Source organism: Belonocnema kinseyi, chromosome 2, assembly GCF_010883055.1.
Source record: "Belonocnema kinseyi isolate 2016_QV_RU_SX_M_011 chromosome 2, B_treatae_v1, whole genome shotgun sequence".
Classification (NCBI taxonomy): domain Eukaryota; kingdom Metazoa; phylum Arthropoda; class Insecta; order Hymenoptera; family Cynipidae; genus Belonocnema; species Belonocnema kinseyi.
Genome location: NC_046658.1, coordinates 74,099,993 through 74,123,475, shown reverse-complemented (window position 1 = coordinate 74,123,475; position 23,483 = coordinate 74,099,993). Strand labels below are relative to the sequence as shown.

At 33.3% G+C, this 23,483-nt stretch overlaps 1 protein-coding gene across 7 annotated transcripts in view; it reads left to right on the top strand.

Moving 5' to 3' along the window:
* The window catches only part of LOC117167539, a 215,825-nt gene extending 195,157 nt beyond the window's left edge, over positions 1–20,668 (top strand). For all 7 annotated transcript variants that reach the window (XM_033352542.1, XM_033352547.1, XM_033352548.1 and 4 more), the window contains one exon: positions 19,846–20,668. In XM_033352542.1, coding sequence (XP_033208433.1) covers positions 19,846–19,931 — 86 coding nt within the window. In that variant the 3' untranslated portion in view covers positions 19,932–20,668. The remainder of the gene's footprint in view (positions 1–19,845) is intronic.
* The last annotated feature ends 2,815 nt before the right edge of the window (positions 20,669–23,483 follow it).

Sequence of the window (23,483 nt, the reverse complement as noted above, 5' to 3'; positions counted from 1 at the left end):
ATTAAAAATTTTATTAGTGAAAACTCTTTGTGTCTCTCCACTGTGATCGTAAAAATATGGGCTAGGCCCTTAGATATACTATCTTACTATCTTCATGTTTAAATTTTTTCAGTTGGACGTAGTAGTTTTTATTCGGCAAATAAAGGTTTGGTCATTTCTACATAATCGTACTGTACAGTATTTCTTCATGATTTGGAGTCGTCATTCAGATGAATCATAAATTTCTGAACCTCACAAGATCAAATCGTCGACTTATCTTAAGATATCATTTCGAATGATACCATTTTGTTGTTGAATCTTTATATTTTAAAATTATTAATAAATCAAAATTTTTGTTTAAACATATCCAGTTGCATTACAGTCACAAGAAAATAATATTTTCCACAACGTGAGAACAAAGAACCTTATTTAAAATAAAAATATTCTTGAGATGATGAAAGCGTAGTATGACACGTATCAAAGTTTGCATTTAATATATTAAATGTGAATTGTGACAGTTTTGAAGCGACCTCTTAAATATTAATCAAGAGATTTGATGATAATTTAGAGACTTTTAAAACACACACACATATATGACAACTATAGCCTTGTTGCTGAAACGTCTTACTGCTTCATGTTGATAAAACTACGCTATGTTATGGGAAAATATTTTTATGAGGGAGAAATCCTCCACCGCACCTGTGGGTTTACCATTATCGCAATTGTAAATTATAGCATAAGAAACTTTTCACTGAATTTTACGATATAACGAATGATATGGACATATATTAGAATTTATATTTTTCACGTTATCATTCTCATTAGAAGATTTTAGTTTTATATCAAATTTCTCTTCTACGGTTTGTATGAAATATCCACGTTTTGAGACCACCTGAGTCAGACAAAACGATTTTCACAAAGGCAATCTGACTGTAGTCTGTGGCCTGTAGGCACAATAATGGCTAGTGAATCCTGCGTGAGAAGGCCCTCAATCGAAGATGTTCGAACAAAATTTTTGCATTTATTTCTCCGAGAAAACTATGCGAGAAACGAAAAAAATTTAAGGAGAGTTGTTCATCTTAAAAAAGATCTACACATTTACTTGTAACGATTTTTTAAAATAAAATTTATAATTTTCATCCAAATCGTAAAAAATCTTATTAAAAATAAAGAAGTCCCATTTTCAAGAATAACTTAGCGAGATAGGAAAGAATACGAAAAAGGAAAATATTTAATCTAAAAACCATCTAAAAATTTACTCTAGACCATTTTTTGATAAAACGTGTTTTTTGTTGTTGTTATTAATCGCGATAAACATTTTTATATAATAAAAAGCTCCATTTTTCCTTCCAAACTATGCAACATAGAGAAAAAGTCCAACAGATAAATTGTTGCGTTCAAGAAGGCCTACAAAATGGTCTTCAAACTTTTGCTGATAGACATAACGGTTTGTATTTTAACCACCGAAAATATCATTAAAAAATTGAAAATTAAATCTTTAGCCACACATCGTGCGATGAGAAAAAATTTTAAATAGTCTTTGATTTGGCTCAACGTTCTTCTCTTAAAAATTAAAAATACTAATGAAGAATATAAGTTTTGTGATGAAAATATGTTTCTAACAGATGATAGAGCCTTAAGTAAATTGATTTTCTTTCTTATATAATATAAAAACTTTAACAATCTCTTTAAGAATCCATCCATGCAGCAGGCAGTTTCTATTTTTAAGTTTTCTTTTCTGCAGACGATAAAATTAAAATTATACGTAACATTTTATCGAAATCTATCTCTAGAAAGTTTATTTCCCTTTTAAATATTTTTTCCCTCATACTAGATCCGATATCGCTTTAAATATCTTCATTTCCATATTACTTTAAAATAAACGGAATCTAAGTCAATAGTAATATGGTGTTTCGCAAAGAGATTTTCGTTTTATTTATTATTTATTTAGGTAATTTCTTCCAACGCAGATTCCAAACTATAACACAGCCACACAAAAAAAGTGTGCGGATCTGGTAACAAGACACATGTATTCCTATGGATTTTGGGGCGCTGAATTCAAATTCGGTATCGAAAATCACCCATCACGTCATGGTTGAGCCATAACCTAAAAAAATGACGAAAAATCACGCATTGAGGCAAATAATTTTCAAAATAATGCCAGGGATGCAAATTTTCACTTCAAAAACATGTCGACAACTGTGATGGATCAACCCTTGCCTGATATCAACTTATTTAACATAACTTTACCCAACAGAACCTGACCTCATCTAACCTGAATTAACAGAAATTTATTGTACTACACGTAAAGCTCTGGAAGCATATTTTCCCGTAGCAAATGTGTGCTACATCGAATGGGTCAACTCGAGCCTAACCTAGAAATAAATCTAACCTAGCCTAACCTAACCTAACCGAACCTCACGAAACACAATTAAACTGATTGTATTGTCCCATTGTGTTTGCGGTACCGTTTGAATCAGCTTGGGCTTAACCTGCAAAGAGGTCAAACCTATCCCAACCTAACAAAACCTTACCTAACCTAACCTAGCCGAATGAAATTCAACCACACGTGTAGTTATGTAAGCTTACGGTTCTCAGTCTTAAATGTGTGCTATATTTAATAGGTTAACTCGATCTTAACCTACAAATGAATCTAACTTAACAGAACCTAACGAAATTTTTCTTAACGCAACACAACTTAAGTGTTCCCGTTGTAACACAATAAAATTCATTTCATTGTTCTACAGGTGGTTAAAAATTTAGACGCACATTACTCATTTCAAGAAACTTAGAACTACAAGTAGAATTGACCCCATTTCAATTAACCTGACAATGTTTGTATCAATTAAAATGTAGAACTGTAACTTACACATGCAAATGAATAAGAGTTTTATTCAAAATTTTTTTCTCTCTGCTTTTCTTAGACTTAAGGGATATATTTATACTATCTGTCGTGTTTACATTTTATCTTGCTTTTTATCGTAATTAAATTAATTTATAGACCTACTTCAGTCTATTTTCTGCCTGCTATAACGTGTCCTTTTTTCTTCGAAGAAACAATGCAAAGGGTTACGCTTACGTTTAAGACCTACATTCGTTTCCCTTCTCAACATCCAGAAAAAATCAGCCATCATGACCTCGTCCCACCTACCCTGATATCGTTGTTCCATCACTTTTATGTCTTGATGAAAACGTTCACCGTGTTCTTCGCTGAAATCACCAACATCTTCTGAAAACTTATCTAGATGGGAATCTAGAAAGTGAAGTTTTAAATTCATCAAGCAGCCTAACTTTTTGTAGTTTCTTATCATTTTCGCAACAATATTCTCGTGGTCTGGACTTTTTTTGTTACCGAGGAAATTTGGGTTTACTGCTTTAAAACTTTCCCAAGCGTTCATTTCAATGTTCGTCATGTGGCTCACGAAATTATTATCTCTTATCAATATTCGAATCTGTGGTCCATCAAAGACTCCTTCTTTCAATTTAGCGTCTGAAACATTAGGGAATTTAAGGGATATATACTTATAGCATTGTCCGTCTTTGTCTAACGCCTTGACAAATTGCTTCATGAGCCCAAGCTTTATGTGGAGGGGTGGTAGCAAAATTTTTTCTGGATCAACGAGGCTTTGGTTGATGATAATATGAGAACCAGGTTTGAATGAATCTCTTAAAGCCCAATGTTTTTTGCTGTAATGATTGGCTCGTTCTCTGCTATTCCACAGGCATATAAAGCATGGCTCTCTTGTGAAACCCGATTGTTGGGCTAATATCATTGTTATGATTTTGAGATCACCACATATTTGCCATATGTGGTTCGTGTAATTAACTTCTTCAAGAAGAATTTTAACATTGTTATATTCTTCTTTAATGACCGTTGAGTGAGCTATAGGGATAGGAGCGTAAGTATTCGTGTTATGCAGTAAAACAACCTTAATGCTGCGTTTTGACGAATCAATGAAAAGTCGCCATTCTTCGTCTCTGTACGCATTTTTCTTCAAGTGGTTCATCAGTCCGTTAACGTCAGTGCAGTACACTAAAGACGTCTCTTCGTCTTTAATGAAAAACTTTCTGAATTCTTGCCCCTGTCGAGAGAGAATGAAACTTTTGTCTTTGGCTCTAGAAGATTTCTTCTTTTTAGAAATGAAGTGGCAAATTCAGCGCCGTCTTTCGGTAATCCAAGATCTCTAATAAATTCATTCAGTTTTAGTTGCGACACTAATATTGGAACCTTCAATTACATTATATGCACGCCATATTCGTCATATTTTTCATCATTTTCATCGGAATCATCAGAACTATTTTCTGTTCGATCACTGGTTTCACTACCGTCTCCATGACGTTGACTTTCAACTTCCATTCTATCATCTTCTAAAGCGCCTAAATCAGTCTGGCGTGCATTTTTATTGATTTTAATTACTCTTGTGACTGCGCACACATTAATGTACGAAATGTTATTTTTATTTTTGGGGTTGAACCCTTTGACGGAATTCATGCAAAAGTAGCAATCCTTCGCAATAACGGGTTTTCCCATGTCGTTGGTGTAGAGTACTTACGGTACTTTTCGTTGTTTGAATTTTTTAGACGATACAACATAAGTCTGCAGGAGTTGCAAATAACGTGAGGAACCCATTTTGTTTCTTGGTGTAGCAATTTACGGTCAAAACACTTTTCGTAAAGACTTTTCACTTCTTCGTCGAGTGATTTTCGCAAAATGCTCACTTCATATTTACTGCAAATATAACAGAATGAATCTGAGCTCTTCTTGCAGGCATGCGATTAATGTCAAAATATGAAAAAACGCAAGAACAGGGTCGTCAGCGTAATCGGTTAAGTTAGGTCAGGTTTTGTTAGGTTAGGATAGGTTAAACCTCTATGTAGGTTAAGCCGAAGCTGAATGAAACGGTACCGTAAACACAACGGGACAACACAATCAGTTTAATTGTGTTTGGTGAGGTTAGGTTAGGTTAGGCTAGGTTAGATTTATTTCTAGGTTAGGCTCGAGTACACCCATTCGATGTAGCATACATTTGCTACTGGTAAAATATGCTTCCAGAGCTTTACGTGTAGTTCAATAAATTTCTGTTAATTCAGGTTAGGTGAGGTCAGGTTCTGTTGGGTAAAGTTATGTTAAATAAGTTGATATCAGGCAAGGGTTGATCCTTCACAAGGGTCGACATGGTTTTAAAGTGAAAATTTGCATCACTGGCATTATTTTGAAATTTATTTGCCTCAGTGCATGATTTTTCGTCATTTTTTGAGGTTATGGCTGAACCATGACGTGATGGGTGATTTTTGATACCGAATTTGAATTCAGCGCCCCAAAATCTATAGGAATACGTGTGTCTTGTTACCAGATCCACACACTTTTTTGTGTGGCTGTGTAATCGGAGTCAAACGAATTGGATCTTTAATTAAATAATTGAAGGTATAAGGTAACAAATTCAATTCTGTAGATCCGATTGAGTTTTCGATAAATTCGATAAACTTGCATTTTTGCAGCAGAATATTCTTTATATATAAGGGGGAAAGAGAACTCTGCCTTTGAAGGCTTTGAAATGTAGCAATTGCCCCTGCTTCAAGAATCGAATAAAGTAGATAGAAAGTCGTCTACATCAAAAACGATCTGATCGTGTGGCAGCTTTTATAAACTCGGCAATAAATATCAATATGACGATTTGCTTCTATGTCAGCTTTAAAGTTATTCCAAATGTGTATATGATTAAAGCATGAAGCTTAAGCAAATTATGGGAACTTGGACACTATTCTCTAGCTTATTTTAAGACAATTCTGTATAATTATTATATCTGTTAACGCTCCGTTCATCAATGAATTGTTTATTCAAAGTGTAAAGGTAATTGTAATCATTTTTGTGAGAGCACAGGGGTGGCATTTAGATAAATTTTGAACTTTTTTTCCGAATGAAAACGTGTTTTAATGAAATTTTCTTCAAATCAGCTCCCTTTTTGGAACTAATAATATTTAGATTCTAAAAAGAAAAAGAAGACAAATAGCCTAGAGTTGTCAAAATTAATAATAATAATCTAATAACTAATAAGAATAATCGTCATTCTGATCAGTTTTAATGCAGAATTCTGTTTAACATCCACAGATTTGTGTGTGTGTTCTTTGTAGAGATTGCTCTTTGTATGAATTTATGCCGATAATACCTTTAATTTAATCGCAAACTCTACTGCATATCTTATATCATTAAATAACAGTAAACCATCATATTTTTTCGAATTTTCAGATTCAAAATCTACAAAATATAATTGTTTATGATACAGGAACCCTATGTGGCCATGTTTAATACAGTATTTTTTATCAGAACTCAATCATATGCGAGATTTAAAGAACTCATAACCTTTTCCCATCGTGCTATTGTCAACTACTCAACTGCCATGTGGTGTGTATATAGCAGTGCGGCGATAATGTGAATAGCTAAACTAGTGATAAAGTCTGTTTGCATCTGTTCGTTAGCCAATCGGATTACAGTAAGTTATTTCTTTATAAGCCTTCGACTCCAAGTAAACCGTTTATAGGCCTAGGCCTATAATAATATATTTTGTACCTAGAAGGAGTATTCTGGACTCATTATTGTATGGCGCACATGTGCATTAGCTATCGCCACACCTGCTGTGTGCACCGCTACTTTTAAGACACGGCTAAGATGTGTAAAATATAAATAAGGCTGCTTGACATAATAGTACAATCGAAGCTATCAAGAAGGTCCCAGCGAATAAGGCCGCTTCCCCTGATCCTTTATCGAGCTCTTTGAGACTATTACCCCACTTTCACGCTAACTTTGAAATTCCAGACAGCCGCTGCTAATAATGCCGCCGTAGAAATCGCAATTTTTATGGTTTAAACAATTTTTTAAAATATTTTCCATATATATCGAACATGTCTTAACATGAGTTAAAAAAATATTCAATATATCTGGGAAATATTTTTTAAAAACTCCTAAAACCATAACAATTGCGATTTCTACGGCGGCTCTATTCGTAGCTGCTCACTAGCATTTCTAAGTCAGCGTGAGAGTGGGGGGAATGTCTCGATGAGCTCGAGGAAGGCTCAGGGGAAGCGGTCTTATTCGTAGCAGCCTTATTGATAGCTTCGACTGTATATTGTGTATCTAGAAGTGAAACAGAATTTTTATTTAAGTGTGAATTTTGCAAAAACGTAAGGATAAAAAGACAACGAATGCGCATACGCAGAGAACTACTATGATTATCTGATTATCATATTTGTACTTCGCACCAACCCGAACATGCGCATTTGCTGTCCAGTCCTCCTGTTGTATAAGCGGCAACATTCGAAACTAAAAAGATGCTGATAAAATGCGTAAATCATGCCTACGTTACATAAATATTTTTTCAAGGATCGTTTCTAGGTCCTAAAATTGCACTTATGATGGAGATGTGATAACAAATTATTTTTATCTTATCATTCAAAACTTAATTTTATAGTCTTCATACGATTCGGGCTTTTCTTTTTTATAGGGCTTTAAATTGATTGCTGAAAACAAGGATCTATTGAACATGAGTTATCTACTATGGACCAGCAAATACAAAATTTAGGGATAAGACGGTTAAGATCTCAAGATGCGTAAAAAATTGACATGCATGAAAATATAAAAATCAAGAATCTTTCGAATCTGAAAATAAAATTTTTTTAGTGAACCAGTTATTAAAACTTCTTTAGAAGAATATATTTGTGCTCACTGAATGAAACAATTTGCAGTTTAGGAGGATTGCAATTGTAAAGAATTGCATAATGTAAAGCAGGCTTCTGATTTTATATTTTACAATACTTAGAACTTGAAATACAAAATTATGCGTATCTTACAACTTGGAAGTTTTTGAACAAAAACATTTCAGTTTCGTACGATTTTTGCAGTACATTTATGTAGATTGAAAGCATCCATACAGAAATTTGTTAAATTTTGTATGGCTTTTGCATTTAGTTTTAACTACAATTTTGAATTTTTTTAAAAGAAACTACTTTTAAAGCTCTTAAATAATAAAACATATTCAAATTAGAAGGCTTACGATTAGCACTAATTTAGATATTATTCATTTGAATTTAAAATAAATAAAATTGAAATGTTTTTATTATTTATCTATTCTTAAATATTTATATGATTATATGAATAAATGTTTCTAAAGATTTGCAGCAGGTATTTATGTAAAAAGGAATAATATACCACGAAACTTCCAATTATGAAGCTTTTGTTCAATTACTTCACGAAGTCAATGCACGTAATGCAGTAGGTGCAGAGTATGCATCGCGTTTCGCAAACCGTAGCGATAAAACAATTGAAATTAAACAACTCCGCTTTATTAAGCCGATATGCAGCGGTGATAAAGATTCACGCTAAATTTATAGCACGTAGCTTCCAACGAACGATGAGAAATGATGGGTTCATAAAACCATACATAGTACGCGATTGGCTAGTGACAAATGGGAGTTTTATCAGAAGTTTAAACAGACTGCGATAATTCAGCAAAGAATTCAGTTTAACATGTCCAATAGCATTCGTCAAGGAATTCAACAAAATTTGATCAAATCACTTGTTAGATTCAAACTAGATACATTGTTCTTGTAATAAAATTTAGATAAAATCAAAATTCTGTATGAAACATGGTAACCGAGGAAAACTGAACAATAGGTAAATAAAAATTCACAGAATATCCTTTTCAGTGGCAATGACTTCTAGTTTATTCTCTTCCATTCGTATTGTTGAAAGCCCTCTTAGAATTGATATTTTTCTTCCTAACAAGGGAAGCTGTGCAGCGATGAACATTTTCGAACTTCATTTTATGACATATATTATTTATATAAATACGCGCCGCTCGCTTCGCTTGCAAGCCTGAGTGCTCCTACGGCGCGCGCCAGTCGGATATCGCGTTTCGCGCTCGGATACTTTCTCACCGTGCACTTCCTCGACCGTAAGGGGCAAGTTCTCTTTGCAATACTCGCGCTTCATTTTCTTTATATATTTTTATAATTCTTGATGACCATCAAGAAATAGTTAAAAGATATTTTATAAGCCTTTTTTGCATCGTTTGTTTCATTTTTTGAATTTTCAATTTTAAATATAATTTTTTATGTTTTACAGAAGAACTATGGATCTTATGAAACAATATTTCAAGGTAACTTTTTAGTTCTTTTCAAAAGCAGTAACTGCTTTTCTAGAAGTTCTTCATATTTCACGCTGTTTGTCAAAAAATTAAAGTTTTTGAATTTTTAATAGCACTTTCAATCTTCAAAAAACCCGTGAATTCTATCACAAAAATGTTACGAACGATTTTGTATATTATATTAAAAGGGAGCCATTTGTTTTTTGTACTTTTTTCGTATATTGTATAGTTTGCCCGGAAAATAGAAATTTTTATTTTTTAAAAAGTTTTATCACAATTGAACAGCAAACTGTACATTTATCAAAAAATTATCTGATGTAAATTTGAAGATATTTTTGAGATGCAAAATTTTTGTTTTGACATTTTTTATACGTCTCGCATATTATTTGTAGAAACTGAATTTCTCTTATTTTTAATAACATTTTTACAGATAAAAATACTATGTGCATCTTATAAAAAACGTAGAGCTTTTCGGGATGAACACATTTTTTTATTAACATTTCTTTGACATCTTGCATAACTTGCCTAAAAAAATTGTTTTTATAATCCATTGCATTCTTCAAGATTAAAACAAAAACCATGCGATTTTATCAACAACTGGTCTGCAGGGGCGTCGGAACGACTTTTTTCATGGGTCCGCTCATCGAAAATATGTTTAAAAATATAAATTTAGGATAAATATTTGGTATATTTTATTATGAGTCGTAGTGATTTAGTGGGTGGGCGGAGCCCACCCATCAAATTTCATGGGTGGGCTCAAGCCTACCCAGCCCACACGGCTCCGACAGAAGCCCACATACTATGACAAACAAAACAGGGTCTAATTTTACATATTTTATTGCATAATTATATAAAATTTGACTAATGCCTTCTCGTTAAGATGAGAAAGTAAACATTTTTACTCGCATACTTATATTTTAATGAAATACATCCTTTTGCAATAAAAAAGTTTAAGTTTGATTTATGAATATCATGAAAATGGAAAAAAATAAATTTTGAAAATTCGAAATAATTAATCATTTTATCTCATTTTTAACACAAAAAAATCTTTAAAACAGAATTTTTTTAAACGCAGGGCTGTATTCAGTCGATTTACGTGGATACAATGTTTATAGGTGGGGTAGAAGGTGACTTTGCTCATATAATCGCTATAATTTAACTATTTTAATTCTAATTTTTATGAAATAAATTAATTTTTTTATAAAGATAGTGTTACTTACTAAAATCTTGAAAGTTGATGTTAAATAAAAATTGATGCAGAAAACAGTTTTTACCACGAAAGAATGGAATATTCGCTGACAGAAATACAACATTTTCTACAATAATGGCAACACTCACAGTGTGAAAATTTGTTACTGTTTCTTTTATTGGTACGTTAGAAACATTGCATGAAGTCCTTTCCAAGTAGAATGTCAATGAATAAGAGTTTATATCACAGCTACCACAATTTTTATTTAAAATAACTTATTCTTCTTGCTGAATATGTTGCAAGGTGCCTTTTCAAATAGATAAAATACCACAGGAGCGAACTATCATATTTTCCCATCTTCAGATGTTTTTATTTTCATAAAAAGCTGCGGTCTTCAGACCCACTGATTAAGAAAAAATGAATTTTAAGACGGTGCGTCTGTTGTCGTTTTCTGTCGAAAAAATTATCGGATTAGATGGTCCTTTGGTCGAATGTTTCAGTCAACGAAGAAAGAATGAGTGGGAAAAAAGTGTCGAAGAGCAAAATTTTTTATCACAAAAATATCTGCAAATGTTCTTAAAACCATTTTTTTTTATAAAATGCATAGTTTTCGTTTTAATCGTGAAAAACATTATTGATACAAAAAAGCCAGTTCTAATATAAAATTTGCAAATAACGACAGAATCTAAAAAATAAACATGTTTTATTTTAAAAAGGTCACAAATTTATATAAAGTGGTTTTTTTACCAACCTTGACGGGTTGATGAGGGTGACTCAATACGACTTTTTAGTTGGTGACACGCCGATTAGAGAGACCCTCATGGTGCGGGTACTGACGAAATTCAGATATCAGAAGGGTTCCTTCTTCAGAGTTGAATTCACGATAATAATCTTACATTTTACAATTAATACAGCTCATCTTTTCAATTGTTTTCAATAACAAAATACAGTTTAGTTTTTAGAATAAAATTACTCAAAAAGATGCAGATCTCTTCTCGACTTTTATCGACAAGATACTGTTTACTCGTTGGATTTATTGATGTTTAAGATTATTTACTGCGAATCATTGCAATCACAGAAACAACTTCAAATAATTTCATTATGAAATTACACTAATGAAAAGCATAAATTCAGCACCTTATCGTTTCTGCATGTCAGAGAATGCAAAAATATCTTTTGATCGAAGTTCAAAGGTTCGATGCTCATCAGAAATGTAATTGAAAGCAAGAAACATCCTGATATTGCACAAGCAAGTATAATTAAACAAAGGGTTTGAAAATGTAACTGCAAACATGAAAGCGTACTTATATAAATGTATTTTTATCACATCGTCATCATAAGTCCGATTTTAGGTACTATGAACGATATTTAAAATAGCACTTCTTAGCCTACGCCGTACAAGTTTTACTTAGGGTACAGCGTACTATACCGTACAGTGAGTACAGTGACCCAAACTTCAGCATCTATATGCACTGCGTTTGCGTTCACTGCTGTGATAAAAAATAGTGTGTGACACTCGGCCCCTAAGTGGCACTTTGCCTCGTGTAAATTGCAGTATTCGTCCTTCGTTTCGGGAAATAAATCGAATTGAATTAAATAAACGATTTTTTTATGCATTATACGTAATTAATAATTAAATAAGTTCCATATTATCAGAACTCCATACATTTTTCAATTTAAATATAATAATATAATGATATATTATTTAATTTCATATATGCTAAGGATTTGAAACTATGAATGTAATTTTGTTTCATGTAAAGGACTTGGTGGGTTCCGAAATCAGATTGAAGTTAATACTTGACGACGTTAGGGCAACGTGATTTGCATTCTAGGAGTTGTATCAAAGATATTATATTAGTAAATTCAGAACTGGAAACATAGCAGGCAAGGGAATATACATGCATGCAATCACGATACGAAAGCAGGATAATACATGTTTTCCACAACACGTCCCTAGGATATATACGAAGGCTAAGGCTCACATGAGTATTATCCCTTCGTATCAGAACATGGGAGAAAGTCATATATGCTTCGGGAGAGAGATAATTTTTCTTCAATATTTTTAACAGATTAGAAAATATATTTTAAGGATACTTAGGTTGCGTATCATTTCGTCGAAGTACAAATATTCAGTTACATTGGAAATACACAGTATATGATAGCCTTAATAGGAATCTTGTTCATTGAAAAAAATTGTACAAAACTTTACATGGTTATAGGAAAATGGCATTTTATTAGAAAATTGTAAAAAAAGCATAGACTCTTGAATAGAGGGGGGGGGGGGTAGAAAACCACACATTTTTATTAAGATTTAAGATTTTTAATAAAAGATTAGTATATTTTACAACTTTTTACCGGAAATAACTTTCTTTGATACTGTCATATCGATAATAAGAAGGTTATCTGAAATGTGAATTTCACAGATTTAATTAAATGTAGACGTTTTTAAATTTTCTGACTGAAAATAGCTTTCAAATGAATTATTTGATGGGATAGCCCTTTGACACACCTAGAAAAAAGGTCTGGGTTCATTAACGAAACATTATTGGCCATCGGTCCTACCTTAATTAATCGAAAATTCTTTTTCAAAATTAAAAAATCTGCCCGCCACACGGGCACATTATCATTGCACGCGACTCGCTTCCCTCATAGCACGCCTAGGGAGTGTGTCCACCAGATCTCGCGCTTTGTGCTCGATAATGCATTTTAGCTTCAACCACGCGCTCGGTCTTTGTACATTACACATATATACGTATAAATCTTTTAAAATTGAAGGTGAAACCAAAGACGACTGTAATTTTGTTATAACGAATTTTCTATGGTTAAAAGGATCCTTCGGCTTTAATGAATCAAAGAATACATTCTCGTCACGTTTTTCGGGCTTTGTACTCGATTAAAATAGATCTAAAACAGGGCCGCTGGAACTAATTTTTCCCACGTGTGGAGTTACGAATGCAGAATGGGGGGGAGGTGTGATAGAAATTTTTTTCTGTTTTTAATGTATGCGTAATTTATTACATTGATAAGCCTATAAAGACATATAATATTGATATAATACATTATTATATAATAAAAAATAATTATGCGTAAATTGATATTATTTTTAATTTAAAATAGCAAATGTGCTTGTTCGCAGATCCTTTTTTCTAATAAAATTGTTAATAATTTTTACTCTGTTGTATGCAACAACTCTTTCGCTAGGTGTGAATACACGTGTAACAAAGCAAGGTAGTTTAACCACTGTGCTTTCATAGATCACCGCGAATAGTTTTTTAATCTGCACAAAGCTGAGAATGATCTGTCAGCAGTACATTATGATGCTGGTATGGTTAATAAGATTCTTATCAGTCTCATAAACTCTGGAATTAAATCGGCTAAGTAAGGATTGTCTTTTGAATAATCGACAACGTCCTGCAATGACTTAACCTTCACATTTTTTAGAGCTATTTGCTCGAAAAATATATTTTAATGAAGAAATAAACGGTCAGAATTTAAATATTTCTTATAAAATGATGTAATAACTGTTACATTCGAATTTTTTCCTGTCAGGTAATCTTCGAATTTCTCTAATAGTTTCGAAGTTTCGCACTCAAATCTATCTTTCATTGTCACAATAACTTGGTCAATTAACTTGTAGAAAATTTTTTAATAGTAGTCTTTTGGATTCGAAAAAGCATGAGCAACGTTCAGAGCAGGATCGATTCTGGAAGATTTTCTATGCTCGCGAGGAATCTCCGCGTCGGGTAGATCTAGGGCAAACGAACCTTCGATAGCTTTCGTCCAAATATCTTCAGAACCTGAACTTCGAACTTTTTCTAGGTGTTCTGTGACGATGCGGAATTTTTCATGTGCTTCACTAATACTGAGTTCGCATTTTTTCAGTTCAGCATTCAAAACCTCAACTATTTCTAAAATGAAGATTACAATGGCCATGAAAAAGTATAGAACTCTAAACGGTCCATGCTTTATAAAGCCCAGCTGATTTAGCACACGCAGATATATCTGACTCGCGGTCGTCGCGCTTTTCTTCGAAAAAGTTTAGGTAAGCATTATACACCGTTTTATTGTGCATTTTTTTCCCGATTTAATGCGAAGCAGACACCTTGTTGGGCAAAACGGCATTAAACCTAGACTATCATCTGTAAGCAGTTCCTAAAATTCCGCTTATCTTTTCGGAGAATCACGAATAAAATTGATCGCTTCTTTGAGAATACCAAGAAAGTTCTTCACAGGTAGAACAACTTGCATGGCATCTTCAACAACTAGGCTTACTGTATGAGGCCGGCAATGAATATACAGTGATGTTGGTTCATCTCCCGTATTCGCTTCTGAAAACCAAAAACATTTCCGGCTATATTCACAGCTCCATCGAAACATTATGCATGTAATTTCGAATTATCCAATTGCAGCCGAATCAGAACATCCTTGATAGTTTGATACAGAGTTGCTGATTTTGTAGTTTTCGTTTTATAAAATCCTAGAAAATCCTCTTCAATAATGAAGTCTTTAGAACGGTTCAACTGAAAAAGAATGTTGCTCTTTACGAGATGCATCGGAAGTTTCATCTTCAATGAACGCGAAAAACTGTGCACTCCTGATTTTTGCCAGTAATCTTGAAAGAACTTCCCAAGACATCGTTTGAAAAATTTCATCTACAACATTAAAATATTGGATGAGAAGTTTGCTGTGCAAACGAAATATTTTCCCCATGTAATAACCACAATTTCGACTTAATGCTTTAAACTAAATACTCTACTGAAAAAGCATTTCGTTTGCTGTTAAAATAGTCTCGCAACTGTATAACTTGTGACTCACACACTTTTTTTGACATCTACAACGCCCCTACCCATTAATGTCGTGGTAGAAATACCCTTTTGATCGCTGAATTTATGTGGAGCATTCGGTGCTTTGTCATTTCTACATTTCTACATTTGCTACACTTTCTACATTTCTACATTTGCCGAATTGAGAACTTGTTCTCTAACTCTGTGGTCCCTAATTCCCCTCTGATAAAATGCACTGTTCTGCATTTATCTAATCCGATCTCCATGTGGATATCATTGGCAAACTGCTTTGTGACATCGATCACTTACTGCAGTTTCTGGGCTAAACTAGCGTACAGCTTCAGTTCATTCATGTAAAGAAGATGAGTCACTGGATGACCATCTAAATAGAACCATAGTGCGCTGAAGGAGTCACGTTGAAATATACCCGACGTAAAGTGTATTGAACTAGTTATCCTTGGTTATCCATGATCAAAATACTTGATTCTTGTACCCCAGACCCTCATCGCATGACTTATAAAGTCAATAATGCGTAGACAGATTTTGTAAAGTTTTCAGACTTCAAGCAAATAGTCATGTGGCACGAAAGGAAATGCTTGCTTGTAGTGAATGCATGCCATGTGTAAGTTCCTTTGATGCTTGCGAGCTTGAGTCATGGCAACAGCGTTTATAGTGACTAGATCCTTACAGCCTCGCGAGTTTTTACAACATACTTTTTGTTCTTCTGTAAGAATTTCATTCTTGTTGCAATGAAAATATACGTTATCTGCAATGATAGCTCTAAGATATTTATAAATTGTTGGAAGGCAGACTATCGGTCGAAAGTCAGAAGGATTTTGAGCGTCTGGTTTTTTGGTAACATATAAGCACTCTCTAATTTTTTCATATAGTCCGGTCACTTTGGTTGTAAATATCTCAGATAAGAAAAATGGGTTTAAAAAACTGTACAGTGCATATTAATTTCGAAATTTTTTTCCTTATTCTTCAAAGCCTTAAGAACTTAAAACTTTTTCAACTATGTCATATTTTTATAAACCTGACTATGAAGTAGTTTACAAGACAAAAAATTATCTTCAATACTGCTGCACCTACCAAAACGAGCCAGAGCTGTTAATATTTGGAGAAAAGTATTAACACGTTATACATAGATTGTATAAAAACAATGAATTGAAGATACTAAGGATCCAGAAGCCCTCACGGTCCTTTGAATGCGCCGCTATACATTTCAATAAAGCAAACATCTCTACTGCGTCATTATTGATCGAACGTTTTTTTATGGTTGTATTAACAGAAAATTAATATATTTCTTTATATTTTGTTCGTTGTACTAGATGCAGTAGTACTAAAGATAAATTTTTTACTTGAATCCCACTTCATTGTCAGGTTTGTAAAAATATAACATTTTTGAAAATGGTATAAGTTCTTAAGGCTTTGAAGAACAGATGAAAAAAATCGAAATTTTTTAGTCAAATTTGACAATACAGGAGCTTCTCAAAGTTGACCTATCTACTTCAAGCGCATTATTTCGGTGCTTTTCGACAAATAAGGGCTGACAGTTCTGCTTTCCAAACTAAAAAGATACATAAGTGACATTTTTATGAAAAATGAGTTTTTGGTATCGCTGGATTCGGAAGGGAAAGCTGCATCTGTCTTAATAAAATCTATTAATCATGCATATTTATTGCAAAAAACAATTGTTTATAAATGAGGAAATTCGAAAAAGTTGAAAAATACAATACAAAAAGATACGCAAAGCACTTTGCGTGACCTGAAAGTTGTACAAAAAAGGAAATACGTCATCAGCATACACATGACAAAGAACCTAAAGTAGTTTGTGTCTTTTTTGCGTGGTAAAAGTGACCGAGTGTGGCGCGAATTGACAAACGAAAAGAATTGCTTGACCTTATGTATCTTTTAGCCTTGTAAATTAGTTCGGACTATGATCGGAAATCCACGGGAAATAAGTCCCGCCTAATTCAGCTATACACTAGCGACGATCGTTCGGGTAAGTTCGGGACAGCCACTAAATACACTGCCCCTTACGTATGTTTTGATGTTGTATTTTGAGGCTGCGCTCGAGCTCTTTGACAAAGGCATCATCCGCAAGTGACTTTATGTTCTTCTTGCCTTGTATTTTGACTTGCCGCGACTAGTAAAACATCGCAAGTCCATTTTCTAAAAGAAATTGTTTGAAAAATCAATTTTTTATTGCAAAATATAAAAAAGTACATTATTATTACCCAAATAGCGTATTTTAATTATCCCAAATTTTATTCGATATTAAAGTTCTTTGGGAAAGAAGTTTTTCTCGATTTTATCAGTTCGAGTCAGATTGGACTTTTGTATCTTTTTAGTTTGTACGGCAGAGTTCCTCACCCGATTTTTGCACAATAACAGATAAGTATGCAATGGGCGCAAAAATAAAGACACATTGACATGTACTGCACGGGTTTTCTTTAACATTTTCCCTCTCTGAGATATTCACGCTTAAATTGACCGGATACATGAAAAAGTTAAAGAGTAGTACCCTGGAGCAAAAAGCCTGGCATCAGATCTGGATGTTCAATGATCGTCTGAAAACACCTTGACAAAGCAAGATGCACACTCTTCAGGTACTTGTACCAGAAGCAGAGCCATTGCCGGACCTAGGTTTCCCAATTACTTGTCCTTTTCAAGACCGCAGAAACATCTAAAGCTGTGATGTTTGTTAGTTGAATTTCAGGGCTATTGCTTGCCCTTGCTTCTTCCAGTTTTAACCACGCAGTGTCCAAATTGCATCTATTCATTTTTCCCCAAACACCCGACCAGTAGTTAATCATATGTTCCAATTGAGTGACTTCGGTGTCTTGCTGGTTACTTAGCTTTACTCTCAGTTCACGATAGAACCTTCTTTCATCTGTCTGAAAGTTTGAGCTTTTCTCTCATGACTTTGACGGCTATGTTGGCGCTAGCATTGCTACTGACATGATTTCTCATGCCAAATAGGCTGATAACGAAGAGGAGAGGGACTAAGCAGAACACCAAAACCTAAATAATAATGGAGAGCATTATTATACTTTTATTATATTATTATTATATTATTATCATATTTTTTCTCCAATGTAGCTAAATATTCAATCCCGAAGCGCTAAAAGTTTTAAATATGAACCAATAAAAGTAGATTTTTTAATATGTTTATTTGTTAAAGTATAAACATGCTTTATATTTAGTAATCAAAAAAGATTCACAAATTTTGAAGGATATAATCTAGATGCTAAAGAGAAGGAGAATATACACGAGACGGCGAAAAGTGCTATTATTTTATCGTTAATTTTGCACTCGCCACTTGTCAGTCGTTAGTAGCGTACGGGTTTCCGCCGGCAAAAATTTCCATGCATTTTCCAGTTGTAGTAGTAGAGTCCAGAGAATAGCGTAATTCCTTAATTCGTTCGTGCCCACCCGGAGTTTCTTCCTTCCGGCGAGCTTCCGATCTATAGCTGAGCAGTGCGAGCAGTAATTTACTTTTTCCTGCTAACCGCGCCAGTTTTTACCGAAGAATTTAATCGAGAAACTACGCCATCATATATAATGCAATTCTTTGCTGCACTAAAAGATGTTTCAGCTTCTCAACTTTATAGTTTTGAAGCTCACGTTCAATCATTTTTCGTTCAACAGGGATAATAAAATTCGACAAAACGTAATCAATTAAAACAAAAATTTTCTTTAATAATTAAATATCTTTTATATCATATTAAAAATATACCTTTTCAGTATTATAACCGAAAAAAGCGGCGACAAGCGTTACCTATCTAATTAATGATAGAAATACAAAATCAGATATATGTGATTCCAATTTAAAATTATAAAATTTTCAGCCCGTCAAACAAAAGAGTTTGCAATTTCTATGGAATTTAGTTTAAAACATTTAATTGGAGTTATGGCTGAAAGTGATACTTTAAAAAGGTATAATATTTAATTATTTTTCGAAACTTTTCAGCTTTTCAGGCTTCTAATTTGAACTTATACAGCGACCAAACGCGGCGTGGAGAGATATGAAATGGAAGTGTCGAATTTATCATAGAAAATGAGACGATGTTTTGAAACTCTAAAGTCGAAGTCAAATAAATTGTGAAAATAGTCATTTTTACTCACATTTACAAATATTTTTATGTGTTTTACATATATTTTTGAAAGATTTTTGACATTTTTTTTATAGTCACTTATCCTGTCACACGACTATTATAAATGTTTAAAATGAATATATATCAAAAATACATTTCTTGATATTGAATACATTTCAAAATGTTATCTACAGAATTTAGCTCTTTATACGTTTAGAATAAAATTTTTTACAATATCATACACTTACTTTTGCAATTCATTGAAAGCATTTGTATAATTCAATTCCCTTTTCACCTCCTTTTGGTGTTTTCTTTTGCTCTCAGAACATAGTTGGAATTCGCAAGAGGACGTACCCTTCGAATCGTTATTGGCGTTCGTTGAAAATCTCAGTCGCTTCCAAAGCTGCACTACGATTTGAATGTTATATTTGAGAAATGTGGTTCTAGTCTAGGAACTCGAGTCATTCCATATTTCTTCAATATACACCCTGGCTTCCTACTTTTTACCATTTAAGAGTCTTTCTTTAAGTCTATCATCAACTATAAATCACTGAAATAAGTAAAGATTAAAAAATCTAAATCCTTCCTTTACTTTATAAATATTTATTATTCACATTAATAACGAATCTTGTATCTTTCTTTTTCTTTAGGAACGAATGAAAGCAGCCGACTCAGCTTATCCCATTTTACGATGACGGTCTTTTTGGCACTCATCTTGGCTGTTACGTTCAGGTAGCTCATAAAGGGACATTGCAACGAATACAGTGTCCATATAAACCTAGTTACCTAGGGCTTCCAATTATGTATGTTAAACCGTATGAAGTAGATAGTGAATTAAGTTTAATTCCAGTGAAAAATAATAACACTTGACACATTCACAGACATACAATCAGGCATTATCATAAAATTATAATTAATTTTGAATATTTTATCGTTTAATGTAAATTGTTAATAAAAACATAGACCCACTCTTACGCAGTGGGTTAAACCCTAGCGATAGAATTATAATCAAAAAATGTCCTCTGGGGTAGTCCGAGGAATCGATTTTTGAATTTTCAAATCCGACCTGGAAAATTTTTTATTGTTCTAAAAACCTTATATTCAACGGCTCAAATTTTTAGAATGTTTTTTGTTAATCAATAACAATTCTTTGGGATGCAGTGTAATATATTCCATTTTTGCAACTATACCACCCTGCGGTCTATACAACCTTCATGTATTTGTTAGCTTTCTTTACATTAGTTCACTAATTTTCCTTAGATGTAACTGTAAATAAATTTCCAAATCGAGGATGGCAAATTTAATGGCAGTTTATGTTAAGATAGTATTTTGTATTTTAGTCTCGACTCTTGGAATTTAACCTTTTTCGAGCTCACCGTACTTCTGCTTTTAAATTTATGTTAAATCACTTTTGCCCATTGAAACTGAGCCACCCTACTTTTAAAATACTTTCGAGGCTTTCAGTTGACTATTATGCTCTTATGGTGGCCACTCTTTAAAAATTTCACTTTGCTTTTCTTCTATATATAATGATAATAAAAAGAATATTCCAAGAGGAACCCGGACTTATAGTGTTTCACGCAAAGCAAATTACGTCAACTTGATTCCTGCGGCAAGAGCACCTTTCCCGTTTTTCTTTAGTTTTTTTCCGGAATATATTACAGTGTAGTTGGGAAAATAAAAAAGTAGCGGTTACGAGTAAGTAAAGCTAGTCCAAACCACGCAGTTACAACTCTTCCAGGGAAAGAAAGAAATGAGGAAAGAACAAGATAAGTATCATTAAAACATGTTTACAAAATAATTTTCTATATAAAAAATCTTGTCTGCACAAATAATATCTCATGCTTCTCTGTTTTATATTTTATATTTAAAGATATATTCTTTTAACTAGAAATGAGTATTTGACAGTCTAAAATTTGTTGAATCAGCCATGAAAAGAAACTTTTTAGTTGTGTAGGTACTAAGAAAGTTACTACGCATCAACCGCAAAACAATTTTTTAAAAAGGATACTGTGAAACTCATCAAATTAAAAGGCTCAAACTATAGCACAATATCATGAAATTCCCAATTTATTTGCATTAGTTCAGTCACAGTAGGAAAACACCAATTTCGTTCAAGGAACGCGGACAAAATATATGCTTTTCATTATTACATGCAGATTACTTTACTACTGACAAAATAAATAAAATAATAGTAGATTATGCACCTAGGTATTAAAGTTGAACCTTATACGAGGATGAGAAATTTAACGTTTAAATCCACAGCTTCATAGTTTAACGTAGTTTTAAAATGAACTCTTCTCAATCTTTTTTTTCACTTCTCACTCACTTCTGCTTCCTTGCTGTTACTTTATGTTCCGCTCGTCGCAGCAGAATAAAGTACTATTTCACTGCCGCTCCGCGGGACAGGAACAAACGCTTATTCTGCCTATTTCAGATAAAAGAAATTTTATTTGTCTCAAAAAGGATCTTTCTGCAGCCAGGATTATTCTTTTGCGTTAAAATTTACCTAATCTTGCAGTGAAATAATTTTGTTTATGTCAAAAAGAATTAAGTATGAATTGGGTGAATAAAATAGAATGTCGTAAGTTATGTTATCATTGTTAGTGAAATTAAATCCGAATAATGTAAGTTTTTCCGCATTATGACGGAGCTGCGGATTAGCATCATCCAACAAGAATTCCCGAAATAAGCGATGTAGACATGTCTCACTAATTAGTTACGTTATACTAAAAAAAATAATACACATGGAGAATAAATTGAGACTTGGGCAGCATGAATAGTCTGGAATTTATAGCCACCTATACATATCATGAAAAATATATGATTATAGTAAATATTCTTTTATAATTTTATTTTTATACTTTACCACTGCTGAAAACTTTAAATGACCTTCCCTTGTGAGTCCCTGATTGCATTTATATTTTGTGAAACCCCTAAAACACCCTCCTGCGGACGTCCATGATCGCGTTCCTATTAAACTTCCATACGCTGCCCCACCAAAATACTTGGTATAAAACAAATTAGTATCTGTGTGTACCGAAAAAATTTGTGTATTTGTACCGAAATTTTATTATGAATAGTCTATTTTCCAGGGATTTTGCGGAATTTTTTGTTATTACCAGTATAACTAGTCTATTTTAGAACTTTCTTTTTCTTTTTAATAAGTAACTATAGGACATATGTCCCAAACAAGTACATCTAAAGTAGGGCATTCTGGAAATTCACACTCTAAAGACAATTTTTTTGCTTCTACTTGATATTGTCTGTATTTGAGATAATTTTGCCATCGAGAACACTTTCTTTTTAATGGTTTATTGTTATCTCGTCCTGACTTGAATATACAAGCAAAATAGTGACAGATTTTCTAATACCTTTACAATTTGACTTTGAGAATTTGGAAAACGTTTAAAGAGATTCACAACGAACAAGAACGCCCAAAAAGACCATTGTTAGTTTTGGCCTCATCAATATAATGCTTTAATATTTAATTAAGTAATTAGGTAAAATAATTGTACATAATCTAACCACTTCATTCATAACACGTTTGGTTAGAAAACTGCAAACAAATTTAAAACCCAAAAGATAGAAAATCTAAAAGAACTAGTGAAATTCCTCATGAACTAACAAAGTAGAAGACTGTTAATATCTTCTTAAGAATATATGATTTATTATTTAAAAAGACTTGTCATTATTAGAAGTTTATTCCTAACGTGTAGTAACTTTTCTCAGGGCCCGTCGCTTGAACCATCTCGACCGTTGGATTAGTGATGTTGGTTTGGTGTGACGCTTGGTCGACTATGCGGCATCCAGTTGTCTCGTCATATTTAAACTCTGAAGTCAAAATGCATAATCTACTGAAAATTGTTCTCAGTTTTAAAAAAGGATGACATATATTTACACAGATACTTTACATATCCACCAAACTCTCGCTTTCAATCACCCCGTTCTCAGCCTTCCTTGGACTGCTGGCTCGAGCAGTTTCTCAGGGGAGCAGGACGAGAACGGTTGCGACATTATATTTATAATTATAAATTTGTCATAAGGACAACCGCAGGATTTCGCCGGGAGCGGGTGCTAATCTGGAAAATTGCACCCGCTTCCAGCGAAATCGCGGTAAAATTTCAGACACAACCACGTCTCACAACCGTCAGATAGTTGGTTACAGTCTGTAAAGGAATCAATTCGACGATCCAGCAAAAGCCTCGTAAACCCTAAGAACACGGAGCGACCCAAGGACAACCGCCTTCTGCATTTTTCCCGCAAGTGTTCTAGCATATTGTTGACA